Raw genomic sequence first — 15,191 nt, 5'->3', positions numbered from 1 at the left:
CTGTAAAAGATATCAAAGTTAACAAAGGTGATATGAAAACTTGAAGATATTATAGATGTTTAGAGTGATTACTTTGAAAGGTTGCCAGATTAAACAAGCAGTAACAGCATGCTGGTAGAAAACATTCAAGAAGAATGCAGTCAGGAGTATATACGAGGTGTGGCTATTAAATAACGAGACTGGTTGCAAAAATGTGGTTTTTTATTACAATTGTACAACTTAATTGTTATCCCCTTCAACATACTCCCCTCCTCTATCTATATACTGTTGCATTCGAAATTTCCATTGGAAGCAGGTCTGCAAGTCATCAGGTGTTATCTGCTTCAGTAGCTCTTCTGTTTTCTCCTTTACCTCATCCACTGACTGAAAATGGGAAACAGCAGAGCCAGACTTGGAGGAGAAGATCATCACATGATGAGACGTGGATTGTCCAGAATCAAAGAGACAATTCATGCACTGGAAAACTTCCATGTCACTGAGAATGAAAAAAACAAGAATGAGCAAGTCAAAACTGAAGGCAATGGTGATCATTTTTTTTTTTTTTTATATATCAATGGTGTGGTAATGGTTGAATGGGTACCAGAGGCTCAGACAGTAAACCAATATTATTGCCTTGAGGTTCTGGCCAAGCTGAGAGAATGAGTGAGGAAGAAGAAACTGATCTGTGAAAGAACAACGCTTGGATTCTCCATCAGGACATTGCTCCAGCCCACAGTGCACTGCCTGTAAAGCAGTATCTGGCTGATAAGAGATCCCAGTGTTGGACCATCCACCTTACTCGTCAGACTTAGCTCCATACGATGTTTACCTTTTTCCAAAGTTGAAACCGCATTGAACGGCACCCATTTTCATTCAGTAGATGAGGTAAAGGAGTAAACGGTAGCACTACTGAGGCAGATAACACCTGATGTCTTGCAGCACTGCTTCCAACAATGGAAAATTCGTATGCAACAGTGTATAGATAGAGGAGGAGATTAACAACTAAATCAGAGTATAAAAAGAAACTGGCTCTTCAGGCAGAAGGCAGTCTAAAACCCAATATAAATTTAGTGAATGCATACAGTATTCTCGTGTCAGAAGTTGATGAAATTGTTTAAAAATGAGTGCTCATTTTGCTAAGATCTATTAATCAGGTGTATGTAATATGGTGCACAGTGCTACCACTACATTGAATGAAGAGATAAAGGTGTATGAGAATGAGATTCAAGAGCTTTTGCATAAGCTGGATACGAAATGGAAAATATGGAATATCAGCACATGCTATAAAGGAATGTTCAAATTGGTCCTTCATGTGTTTTGTATGACTTGAGTATCAGCTCAGGAAAGATTCCACAGGAATGGAAAAAAATATGATAGTTCCGTTATACAAGGGTGGTGCAAAAACCAGCGTGTCTAACTACTTATCTGTATCTCTGGAGTTGTAGTGAAGATTTTTGAGAAGTTGGTAAGAACTCATATACGGAAATGAGTTCACAGACAAGTTATACTTTGCAAAGAACAGCATGGGTTTACTAAAAGGAAGTCATGTTTTAGTAGTTTGCTCATATTTTATGATGTTACAGATGATGGCGATAAAGGAAATGGATACATTATGATATTGTTGGACTTTGCTAAGGCATTTGATAGAATATGCCATTTGAAGGCTGTTGCATAAACTGGAGAATATGGGATTGGAATATAAATTATTGACTTGGATAATTGAGTGGCTGGTGGACAGGTATCAGAAAGTGATATATGAGGATGTGAATTATTAAGCAGCCAAGTCAGTGCCACAGCTCATTCCCGTAAAATGTGGTGAAATTCCATCTGGTCCTCCTGCCTTACTGACATGTTGCATACTCAATATTCATATATTGAGTATGCAACATGTCAGTCATTCACTTCTTTTTTTCACCACTAATTCCCCTGTTATAAAGTCTGTACCAGGATGGAATGGTCAAATAAAGTGCTCATTAAACAGCTTAACTATGTCATCTGTATTGGTCATCTCCATTCAGTAAGGCAATCAGTCCACTATCATTTTTTCCACCTACTCCCCAGATAGTGAAAAAAACTCCTTGGAATTTTTGGAATGTGGTGCTAGTTTCATCTCATGTTCTAATTTTTCTCTCCTTACAGTACTAGTTACCTTCCTACCCTGAGCCTTATATATTCCTCATGCAACTGTTCTCTACCTCTCTTTATATGTCTTCCATAATCCCTTTTTCATCTGCAATTCTCTTTTATTTCTCATGTCATCTGTTTGACTCCAAATTGCTGATCTTCTTTACTTGAAATATAAAATCTGCCACTACTTTCAACAATTTTTCCTTAAGTATCTCCCCTCTTCCTTCAAATTCTTTCATTCACTGTACTTCTGCAACATGGTTTCTAAGTCTATGGTAGTTGCATGACATATAATTCCACATAACTTTCTTCTGTTTTGATACCTCCACATGCCTATTCATCCTCTAAGTCAAAACTACATGGTCACTCTCACCAATAGGGAACAAATATGTCATCTCAGTCATAATCAGATCCTCTGATGGTATGACCAAATCCAAAAACTCTTGATCCTCATGTTCTCTCCACCAACAACATGCTGCCTAAGACAGTTGTACCTCAAGAAATCCAAAAATTAATTCTCTTATTACTGCATACTGTCTCCTTTGCTCAGTTTATATCACTATAGTTGAAGTCTCCACAATGATCGCTTGCTTTGTACTTGCCAAACTAATTTTCCTAAACATTTCCTGGTCCGTAGAAACATTTCACTGAATATCTTGTCGTATAAACATCTGTCTCACAAATATACTCTCTTAGCCATTAGTGTTGTCTCCACTGTGATTCCCCATCTTAAGATGAGAGGGCACAGTTCATCTCCTATCATGATTAACACTTCACCGCCACATGTACCTTCCCTGTTCTGCCGAAATATGCTATGCCCTTCGATTTCTATCCCTGCTCCATTAACTGATACCAACAACTTTTTGAGAGACTGAGTCAATCAATGCCACAAACTCATTCCTAGCATTTGTATACAGAAAAACCAGTGCGTTGCCAGTGTTCTTATACCCACTATTACTCTTCTCGTTCTTCACCTGGCTCTGCAATATAGTGTTCGTTCCTTCCATCTCCCTCCTCAGCAGTTCTCTTTCTCCATACATCCTGATTTCATTTGACATTCACACATGCAATTATGGCCATCAGACAAACTGTCTCCCTCTGCCACTCTGCCCAAAGTCAAATACATGTGAACATCTTTCACATTCTCTCTGCCTTTGAACACACTATTGGTATGCACAAATTGAATTGCATCCATTTCCAAAACACTATCTCTTCTACTAAATCTTGAGAACAAAATATTTATGTCTCCCACCACCTCCCACTGCCTGCATTTTATGCACACATAAATATTCCCATCCCTCTTGTTGTGCCTTGAAAATGTTGGTTTGAAATCCAGCAAAATATAAGCTAGTTAATAAATATATGATTTATTGTTTTTTGTTTGCAATACCATGAAAAAGCGATGAATCTCCTCCCACTTATCTAACTCTGATCCTTAAGCAACATGTTATTACACTGTAAAATGCAAAGATTTACAAAGTATGGCTCCTGTATTTGTCAGTAATTTTGTCAGTTATAATTATTTTCTGTATCTTCTTATTAGTGACTGGCATTAATAATAATAAAAACAGTACTTTTTGCATAATTGCATGTCTGTTTTATAAGTTATGTGTAAAATTTTTAGAGATGGTGTATAACATAATTTTCTTTTATCTGTTTTATTTAGATGGCAAAACTGGAAGGTTGTGGTAAAGTAGTAGGTATTTGTGGTTCATTTGAAAAATGCAGGATATTAGAAGAAGAATTAGATTTCGATTCTGCTATCAATTATAAATCAGAAAATGTAGAACAGAGGCTGAAAGAAATTTGTCCTGATGGGATTGATATATACTTTGATAGTGTAGGAGGTCATCTAAGTGAAACAGTTATCAAACAGGTCTGATATTCTATTTAATTATGGAGTGCATTCATGTTCAGTTTTACTGATGAAATATTTATTAAAATTCTCTCCATTCCATTATTGTTATTATAGCAATCTCTCAATTATCCAGTCACTTTAGGGAATCAGTTTGCTACTTAGTTAACTGAGGGTATGGTTAATTAAGTGTATGATTACATAATGCTGTGTGCAGTGTCTGATGGGATAATATGATATTGAGAGTTGATTTATTTGAAGGTCACATAATTGAGAGATTCCTTTATTATTATTATCTGACATATACTAACCATTACCACACAATGCCCCTCATATCTCTCCTTAGCCCATTTGCTGACAGTGCATTTATAACCTCTGCTGGCAGTTCATTCCACTCATTCACCACCCTTTAGTTAAAAAGTTTACTTAACACATCATTACTACTATGTTCATAATTCGTTTCCTGGGGCTGATTCCTCTCTCTCTCTTTATCTCTCTCCTATCCCTCTTTTTGTCATGAAATGAAAAAATTTTCATCGGGGACTTGTCACAGTCTTAGTCACTTTCCCCTTAATCCTCCCATCAGTTTCTCAGCACCACCAAACACAATCTTCCCTTTACTATAAATGGAAGAGGAGGAAGTCTATTCATTGAAGTTCCCATGACATTGCAGATGTGATAAAGAAGTCAAATAATTGTTTCAATGATTTGAAAAATGCTGCCAAACAGAATCAAACAGATCCACTAGTTCTGTTGCATAATTTTTTTTAGTCAGACTGCTTACATTGCATATACAGATTTAGCCATATAGAATTGGGCGTAAAATGAAATTTGGGATAATTCTGAAAGAGGAAATAAAAGTAACCTATCACAACCCATGTAATCGGCCTGGTTGGCTGAGTGGTTAGCATATCTGCTCTCCAACCAAAAGGCTGCGGGTTTGAATCCTGGCGTGGGCATGGATGTCTGTGATTGTCTGTGGAGAAATTAGTGGTGGTAGTCGGCAGTAGATGGCATTGGTGGAATTGAGGTCAGCTGGTGGATTGAGTGGTGGAGATAGATTTGTAGAGCAAGTGCCCTCCCTCAATGAGTCTTTAGACTCCCTGGAGGTGTCAAATAATAATAATAATCTTCTAATCTTTATTAATAAGAAGAAAAGGGATAATATGATTTTAGGCAAATCATCAAGAAGGGATTAATGGGATGGATATGGCTGGAATTTTCCCTAGCACAGATGAGGAAATAAAAATATAAACAGGATCATAATGTGTGACATAAGTGTGATAAGGGAGATTTTATCATGAGTAAGATTTTTACAGGGGTAATATAAGGATCAAAACTAGATATCTGGGAGGAGAACTGCATGCAGACTTTTAAGGAATTGGGGATTATGACCTGATGTCCAGTTCTTCATGGCGCACCCTGTTATTAGGTCTCTACCTGGATAATGAAAAAACAAGAATGAGCTGGTAGTTTGGAATGTAGCCAAACAAACTGTATTCTGTATTGGCTTAAACTAAACAACATTGATGAAACAAAATGAAATATCATAAAGACTAAGGTTTCACTTGTGACTTGTTTAACCAGAGAGAGAGAGAAAAAAAAAAAAAAAAAACAGCGAAAAATTAGCTACTATGGGAAGAAACTCAACATCAGCAAAATTGAAGTTAGGCACCACCATCATTATCATAAGAATTATCTACAGAAAAGAAGAGGAACTGGCAGAAGAATTAGAGAACACAGAAAATAAATATCACAATGATGGCAGTAATGTTCTGGAGGAGGAAAGTGTTATTTTGAGATAATAAAGGTAATATTAAAACTGAAGATAAAGATATTTCAGATGTCTTGAGTAATTATTTAAAAGATTGTAAAATATAGCAAGAAGTGCCAGAAAATATTCAAGAGGAATGCAGTCAGCAGTACATATCTAATCTATAAATGAAGTAGAAAAAGCCATCAAAAACCTGAAATGTGGAACGGCAGCTGAAGTAGATAATATTCAACCAGAAATTATTATTATTATTATTATTATTATTATTATTATTATTATTATTATTATTATTATTCCTGACTCCTCCAAGGAGTCCGAAGACTCATCGCGGGAGGACACCCACAACTGTCTCAACCACTACAACGAACCTCTACTACGAATCAACGCCATCTACCACCCATCTCCACCACAACTGGTATTCTATGTCTGTAAATTGCGTGTGTTCTGAAGGGCCGATTTGCCTGTATGCGGGATGAAAAACCCAAGTTTCTGGAAGAAAAAACCCTGCTACCTCCAATCTTCATATACTTCAGAAGGTCTGGTTAAAAAGGTTTAAATTCTGGATGTTTCAAGTAAAGTATTCATAGTACCCATATGTATAAAAGGGAAATAAAACTGAATGTGAGAATTACTGACGAATTTCCATACTGAGTGTTCCATTAAGATTTCTCACACATGGAAGCATATGTGAGAAAAGATGAAGAAAAAAAAAAAAGAAACTCAACAAATGAAGTTCTCTTCTGATGAACTTCAGCGGTTTCTCACTAAGTTAAACGCACTTCATTCTAGGATCCAGTTTACCCTAGAAGTAAAATCAAATAAGCAGTTAGCCTTTTTAGATCTTCTAATTCTTCGTCAACCAGATGGTAACCTACATTTCTCAGTCTATAGAAAGAAGACTCATACAGGCCATTATATCCATGCTGAATCTCATCACCATCCCAGTGAAAAGGCAGGAACTATTAAAACACTGGTTCATCGGGCCCACTCCTTTTGTTCTTCAGACGATCTTTTTACAGAAAGAACTGCAATATATAACTTCTTCCTTTATAACTAATATTTAAGGAATTGACAGCGTATACTGGAAATATAGATTAAATAAACTTTAATATACACTTTCCGATATTTCGGCGAACGTTACGTTGCCATCTTCTTGGGAACTTACTAAAAAGACACGTGCACACAAGTACTAATACAACAAAATGAGACTGAGGCTAGGACGCTAGCGTTTTCCTAAAGTCCTGATGGTGCCCCCTGGCGGGCTATATTGGTAGTTCTTGGCCTTTGGGCTGAAGTTCTTTTGATAAAAGTTTCCCAAATTTGGGGCAGTTTCATGCATCCAAATTTGTTGAGGTTTGGCATGTTCCTAAGGGCCGAGGTTGATTCCATGAATAGTCTTTCATACTTGAATTTGCTGCGGTGTATTACTGTGGCTTTCTTCCATCTTATTCTGTGGCGAGTATCCAGAGCGTGGTCTGCAAGCCCAGAGTGGCTGTACTGGTGAAATCGGATGTAATCCTTGTGTTCTGAGATTCTGATATTTGCTGTCCTGCCTGTTTGGCCAAAGTAGGACAGTTTACAGCTGCAAGGGACCTGGTATACACCAGGTAGGTCTAGGGGAAGTGGTTAGTCTTTGGTGGAGCGGATAAGGGATGCCAGTTTTCTATGTGGTCTGTAACAAGTGGTCAAGTCATGTTTTTTTAAGATTTTATTGATTTTTTCTGAGGTGCTTCTGATGTAAGGAATAGTGAAGGATTTAGAGTAATCTTTTTTGTGAGGGGGAGGGGGTGGTGGGTTGTGGATAACTGGGTTAAGTATTTTTTGGATTTTTTGGAGGGGGTAGCCATTGGCTGAGAAAGTGTAACGGATGTGATTTAGTTCAGAGGTTAGGGCTTGATCATTAGAACAGATTATTTTTGCCCTGTTGAATAATGTTTTAATAACTCCATATTGTTGTGAGGGGGGGTGGTAGGATTGTTGGTGAATGTATCTGCCTGTATGGGTGGGTTTTCTATAAACTGAGAAAACCAAGGTTCCATCAGGTTGGTGGGTGACTAGTGTGTCTAGGAAGGGGAGGTTATTGTTTTCCTCTTTTTCCAGGGTGAATTTGATTCTAGGGTGTTGGTTGTTCAAGTGTGTTAGGAAGGAGAGGAGTGAATCCGGGCCATGTGGCCAAATAGCGAAAACATCATCAACATAGCGAAGCCATATGGTAGGTTTTTGTGGGGCTGAGTTTAAGGCTTTCTCTTCAAACATCTCCATGAAAAAGTTGGCCAAGGGTGGGGAAAGTGGTGAACCCATGGCTGTCCCCTCTATCTGTTTGTAGAATTTTTCCTGCCAAACGAAATAGCCTGAGTTCATTGTAAACTGAAATAAGGCTGAGATATCGGGAGGAAATTTAGCTTGGATTAGCTCTAAGGTTTCTTTGAGAGGGACATTCGTGAATAGGGAGGAGACGAATATGGCTCGCTATGTTGATGATGTTTTCGCTATTTGGCCACATGGCCCGGATTCACTCCTCTCCTTCCTAACACACTTGAACAACCAACACCCTAGAATCAAATTCATCCTGGAAAAAGAGGAAAACAATAACCTCCCCTTCCTAGACACACTAGTCACCCGCCAACCTGATGGAACCTTGGTTTTCTCAGTTTATAGAAAACCCACCCATACAGGCAGATACATTCACCAACAATCCTACCACCCCCCCCCCTCACAACAATATGGAGTTATTAAAACATTATTCAACAGGGCAAAAATAATCTGTTCTAATGATCAAGCCCTAACCTCTGAACTAAATCACATCCGTGACACTTTCTCAGCCAACGGCTACCCCCTCCAAAAAATCCAAAAAATACTTAACCCAGTTATCCACAACCCACCACTCCCTCCCCCTCACAAAAAAGATTACTCTAAATCCATCACTATTCCCTACATCAGAGGCACCTCAGAAAAAATCAATAAAATCTTAAAAAAACATGACTTGACCACTTGTTACAGACCACATAGAAAACTGGCATCCCTTATCTGCTCCACCAAAGACCAACCACTTCCCCTAGACCTACCTGGTGTATACCAGGTCCCTTGCAGCTGTAAACTGTCCTACTTTGGCCAAACAGGCAGGACAGCAAATATCAGAATCTCAGAACACAAGGATTACATCCGATTTCACCAGTACAGCCACTCTGGGCTTGCAGACCACGCTCTGGATACTCGCCACAGAATAAGATGGAAGAAAGCCACAGTAATACACCGCAGCAAGTTCAAGTATGAAAGACTATTCATGGAATCAACCTCAGCCCTTAGGAACATGCCAAACCTCAACAAATTTGGATGCATGAAACTGCCCCAAATTTGGGAAACTTTTATCAAAAGAACTTCAGCCCAAAGGCCAAGAACTACCAATATAGCCCGCCAGGGGGCACCATCAGGACTTTAGGAAAACGCTAGCGTCCTAGCCTCAGTCTCATTTTGTTGTATTAGTACTTGTGTGCACGTGTCTTTTTAGTAAGTTCCCAAGAAGATGGCAACGTAACGTTCGCCGAAATATCGGAAAGTGTATATTAAAGTTTATTTAATCTATATTTCCAGTATACGCTGTCAATTCCTTAAATATTAGTTATTATGTCTAACCAGCGTATAAGCCTCTCAACAAGAATAACTTCTTCCTTTCTATCTAATGGTTATAAGAATTGCTTCATTAAATGAGCTTTGAGTAGTTTTAATGTCTTCCTCTTCAAATACAGAAGAAATAATGTGCATTCCTATCCCTTATGTACAAGGCATTAGTGAACGTATAGCAAAAGTTTTAAAACCACTGAATATTTTTGTTGCCTTTCGACTGTTTAGAAAAATCTCCACCTTTCTCACTTCTCCTAAGGACAAGTTTCCACATCTTAATTATCCAGGTGTCTACCAGATTCCATGCGCTTGTGGATTATCTTATTTCGGACAAACAGGAAGATCTGCCTCTATTCGGCTAGAAGAACACCAATCTTATATTGAATACTTCAAACCTGAAAAGTCTGGACTTGCAGAACATGTCATCTTCACTAGACACAGAGTTCATTGGAGAAAGACAAGAGTCCTTTACAAAAGTTGGTTGCTCATGGAACGCCTTTATAAAGAAACATGCGAAACTATACTTCATTCTTCTAACTTAAACAGATCCGATGGCTTACGTCTATCCCCTTTATGGGAGATAGTACTTTACAAATCAGCTTATCTTTCCTAACTTTTTATTGTATAGATTTTTTTTTTTTGTTAGGAAATTTATTGAACTTTTTAGTTATCTTACACCAGCTACTTAGGTGGCGCTTTTTGGAATTGTCAGTTATTGTTTAATTTGAGCTTAATATGTACTGAAGATGCCTGTGACACACAGGCGAAAATTATGCTATTAAATAATCTTTGTATGTGAGTTTTCCGTTATTAATTTTGTATCGATATGTCTACTCACAGTATACCTCTTTTAAAACTTAATACATGAACTGTATTTAAGTTGTAAGTTAGCAGTTAGAATTGAAGGGAATGAAGAAGATGGTTTGATGTAAAATCAGGTGTAAAACAAGAATGCACATTATCCATGCTCTTATTCATCATCTATATAAATCACATTATGAAAGAAAGTTGCATTGAACCTGTTATTAGAATTGGGAATATTAAACTTAGCTCTCTGCTTTATGCAGCTGATGTTGTACTCCTTAACACAGCCAGTGCAAGTCTCCAGAATTCCCTAGCTAAATTGCATAACAGCTGTAACAAATTTAGAATGAATATTAGCAATAAAAAGACCAAACCTATTTAAATAGGCAGGAACATAGAAAACTTCAGCGGCATTCTGAATGGAGAGCCTATAGAACAAGTGAAACAATATAAATTGTAATGGACAAAAAATCTAAAGTCCTAATTTGGTGCCCTTGATGTTGTAAAAAAAAGAAAAAGAAAAAAAGGCAGCTATGTGGGAGTTGCTCTGAAGATAAATCCCACTTATTTTTGGCAAATTAATGCAACCATATTTGTTCAAGGTAGGAGAATTCTTCACAGCCATGACTGACTGAAAAAAATAATCTTTCCAATCTGTAAAGACTTCTAAATAGCACATTAGTTTTTTTTTCATCTAATCCTGTCTGAAAGGGTGTCTAAAGTGTGGTTCGCCAGTCCTGACTTGCCATAATAATGGTAGCAAATGTATTTTTCATGTTCTTCTAGGTGGATGTGAAGAGATCGTCCTCTCTGTCCATAATAGGCCAAGTCACAGTCATATGGAACTTCATACACTCCAGGGTATGCTAGAGGGTAAACTTTATCCTTAGGAGAGCAGATCAGAGTTGCTAACTTGACATGAGGTTTGAGTGCAGTGCAAAGGCCATGTTTTATTAGTACTTTGGCTGTCTTTTCTGATATACTTCTGACATATGAAATAGAAATGGCAATGGTGTGTTCCTGTGTATTAAAGGAGGGAGAAGTAAGGGCTATATATTATCTATTTAGTAGGAATTGTAGCCATTAGCCAAGAAAGTACGACACAGATATTTGAGTTCTGTGGACAGAACTGTATCATTAGAACAAATGGCTCTAACTGTGTTTTTAAAATACAGGCGGTCCCTGGGTTACGGATGACCCTACTTACGCTGTTCCATACTTATGAACAGGTTCCAAGGCTCCCCATAAGGATAATTAATAAATATTTAAATTAATAATTCGGGAACTAGTTTCTTCCACACATGTAAACAGGTGGTGGATAGTGGTAATGCACTGCAGTTGGACATCAACGAAAATTATGTCATTGACTTACTAGAGTCCCATTCACAAGAATTAACCAATGAAGACCTTATGGAGATAGAGAAACAGCTGATAGAAACACATGAACGTGAAGAATCGGAATATCCAGAGCCAAGAAAGTTTACGACAAAAGAATTAGCCGAAGCCTTTCGGCTTACTCCCCTTTTGGGGAGTAAGATCCTGAGCATTTTACAAAGGTTTATGGTGCAGTTAGTGAGAACATTAGCTGCTACAAGGCTATTTATGATGGGAAAAAAAAGAAAATGGCTGTGCAAACAACCTAAATACCTTTTTCAAGATGTTGAAAATTTATTTATCACTAGGTTAGACTATAATAGATTTAGTTTAATCCTTTATCCCAGTGAGAGCAAACAAAGTTTGCGCCTGAAAATATCTTCAGGACTAAATATAGTGTTGTACTATCTTATCCAGTAAGTAGTGCAACACCAAGGCAACTCGTGGCAAAGGTGGAGCAAGCTACCAGGCACTTCTAACCCAGTATCTCCCATAATGCAAAACACATTTCCTATGTGGATATGTATACTTACTGTTATGCATTAAAGGGATTGGCCATCTACCCAGACTAGTTTCGACCTTTATTGAGGTCTCTTCAGTGGGAGCCAGGCCCAGAGCTGGAGATACCAGGCAGAAGCAGTAGCAAGTCATCTGTGCCTATGGGAGTTGCCAAAAGGTTTATCACCTTTTTTTAAAAATTACTCTGGATTTAGAGAAAGATGTTGAAAATTTATTTATCACTAGGTTAGACTATAATAGATTTAGTTTAATCCTTTATCCCAGTGAGAGCAAACAAAGTTTGCGCCTGAAAATATCTTCAGGACTAAATATAGTGTTGTACTATCTTATCCAGTAAGTAGTGCAACACCAAGGCAACTCGTGGCAAAGGTGGAGCAAGCTACCAGGCACTTCTAACCCAGTATCTCCCATAATGCAAAACACATTTCCTATGTGGATATGTATACTGTTATGCATTAAAGGGATTGGCCATCTACCTTTTTCAAGAAACCAACTTCAGTGGTAAGCTCCCCTCCTCCAGCAACAGAATCAAATCCTGATTCTCCAGCACCAGGTTCCATCCTCTCTAGCACCAGAATCTGATTCAAATCCTGATTCAAATCCTGATTCACCAGCACCCACTGCACCATCTTTACCATCTTCTTCCGATTAATGTTAGCCTATCTTCTTGTTTTAAAAATGCCCCTTACAGTAAGAAAGACATTAATGCAACATTAGATGAGTGTTAACCTTTAATATTCTTTTTTGAAATTTCTCCTATCTCAACTTTTTGTATGAGTTTGTTTTTATGTTCTGTTTTGTTTGAATTAAAAGAAAGAGCACAGTAGTTTCTGTAACTTATTATTACAGTACAGGAGTATTATTATTAGTAGTAGTATTATTGCCACATATGAGCCATAATATTATTATTATTATTATGGCTGTATATGTGCTGTTCATCAGGGATCTAGGTTACATACAAATCCAACCTAAAGACGTTCTCAGGAACATATCTCGTCCACAACCCAGGGACTGCCTGAACCATACTGTTGGATTGGATGATGTGATTATGTAGATATCTTCCAGTGTATGCGTGTTGACTTTCTGTAAATGGAAAAAGATAGTGATACATCTGAAAGGTGGTTGACTAATGTGTCAAGAAAAGGTAAACAATTATTAAATTGTTTACCTTTTCTTTTTCTTTCTACTGTGAAGTGAATTTTGGAGTGTTGACTGTTTAGATAGGTGACAAAAGCATCTAAAGTGTCTTGTCTATGCTAAATAGCAAACACATCATCAACAAAGCATAACCACAACTAGGGGTTTGTATGTAGCTGTGGTAAGTATTTCGTTTTCACAGTGTTCTATATAAATGTTTACTGAAGGGGTGGGGACCCATAGCAGTACCATTAATCTGTTTGCAGATTTTTCCTCTCCACATAAAGTAACCTGCATATATAGTAAATTTAAATAATTCAAAAATATCAGGGGGGAATTTAAACTTTATCAAATCAACAGTGTCTCTTTATTTACCAATGTACCACTAAATAGAGACTGTTGATTTGATAAAGTTTAAATTCCCCCTGATATTTTTGAATTTAAATTCAAATACATTCCTCAAATACAGAGGTGTAAAATGGATGAATGTGTAGCTTAAGCATGAAATCTGAAAGAAAGTACTTTGGAGAAAGTGCAAAATGAATAATGGTAATAATCAGTTGCATAAAGAGTATAAAGAACAAGCCAGGAGAGTGACTCAGTTAGTAGTATTATTGCCACATATGAGCCATAATAATATTATTATTATTGTTGAGTAGAGCAATAGTTGTCAATTTAATGTGACAAAATGTAAGGTTATGCATTTTGGGGTGAAAAGATTAGCAGCAGTATACCACACTGGTGGAACTGTACTCCAGGAGATTGATGAGGCCAGGGACTTGGGAGTGTTGGTGGATAGGGAGATGAAGTTTAGGGGGCACATTGCAAAAGTGGCTAAATCAGCCCATCAACTCACTTGGTTGTTGAAAAATACTTTGACGAGCAGAGACAAGCAAGTTATTGTACCTCTGTACCGAGCCTTGATAAGACCTCATCTCGACTACTGTGCCCAGATTTGGTCACCTAGGTTCCTTCTTGATGGGGAGGAGGTGGAGAGGATCCAGAGGCGAGTGACTAAGATGATAGCTGGTCTATGGAATGAACCCTATGAGAACAGGTTGAAGATTTGTGGGTTGCAGAAATTAGTTTATAGGCAGAAAAGGGGAGATATGATTGAGACATTCAAATTGCTAAAGGGTTTCTATCGGATTAATTCAGAGGATATTTTTGAGATCAGGACTGGTGGTGGGAGAACTAGGGGACACCTATGGAAGCTGGGCAAGAGTGTGGTTAGCAGGGGTGTTAGAGCTGGGTTCTTTACTTTTAGAGTGGTAAATGAGTGGAATAAGTTGCCAGAATTTGTTATGGGTGCTATGACAGTGAGTGAGTTCAAGGCAAGGTATGATAGATACTTATTAAATAATAATAATAATTATTATTATTATTATTATTAAGTTGCCCATAATAATAATAATAATAATAATATCTGCTGTTCATCAGGGATCCGGGTTACATACAAATCCAACCTAAAGATGTTCTCAGGAACGTATCTTGTCCGCAACCTGGAGACTGCCTGTACCATGCTGTTGGGCTGGATGATGTGATTATGTAGATATCTTCCTGTGTATGCATGTTGGCTTTCTGTAAATGGAAAACAAGGAAATGGAAAGTAAGGAAAACAAAAGTGCAGTATGAACAGAAATTGGCAGACCATGAAACATCATCTTACCATGAAACCATGATCATGGTAAGATGATGTTAATGGATTATGGTTGATTACCCTTATAAACACCCTTATAAATTGATTATAATCAATTTATAAGGTGCATCCTGATCAGGTGAAATCATGAGGAACTTAAGTGTAGCTGACATAGGAGATGATGGCTTAATTCTGAATGAACAGGAGGTATTTGAGGAAATAAGGCGATAGGATTTGGTGACATATCGCCATGCATCTTAAGGAAATGTTCCAGTGAATTGGTAATAGAATTAGCATGCCTGTTTAACCCAGCATTAGTAAGGTGGGGTGTCACAGACCCCAAAGATATAGAAAGAAATAAC

At 37.6% G+C, this 15,191-nt stretch overlaps 1 protein-coding gene across 3 annotated transcripts in view; it reads left to right on the top strand.

The window, feature by feature from the left end:
* The window catches only part of LOC150102652 (prostaglandin reductase 2-like), a 175,536-nt gene that overhangs the window by 82,607 nt on the left and 77,738 nt on the right, over positions 1 to 15,191 (top strand). For 2 of the 3 annotated variants that reach the window (XM_090398959.1, XM_090398960.1), the window contains exon 5: positions 3,773 to 3,982. The exons of the other annotated variant lie outside the window; for it this stretch is intronic. In XM_090398959.1, the coding sequence (XP_090255085.1) occupies positions 3,773 to 3,982 (210 nt within the window). The remainder of the gene's footprint in view (positions 1 to 3,772; positions 3,983 to 15,191) is intronic. 3 annotated transcript variants of the gene reach the window in all.

Source organism: Typopeltis vanoorti, chromosome 10 (assembly GCF_054136105.1).
Source record: "Typopeltis vanoorti isolate ZY-2024b chromosome 10, IOZ_Tvanoo_1.0, whole genome shotgun sequence".
Taxonomy (NCBI): Eukaryota; Metazoa; Arthropoda; class Arachnida; order Uropygi; family Thelyphonidae; genus Typopeltis; species Typopeltis vanoorti.
This window is presented reverse-complemented; position numbering and strand designations above follow the sequence as displayed.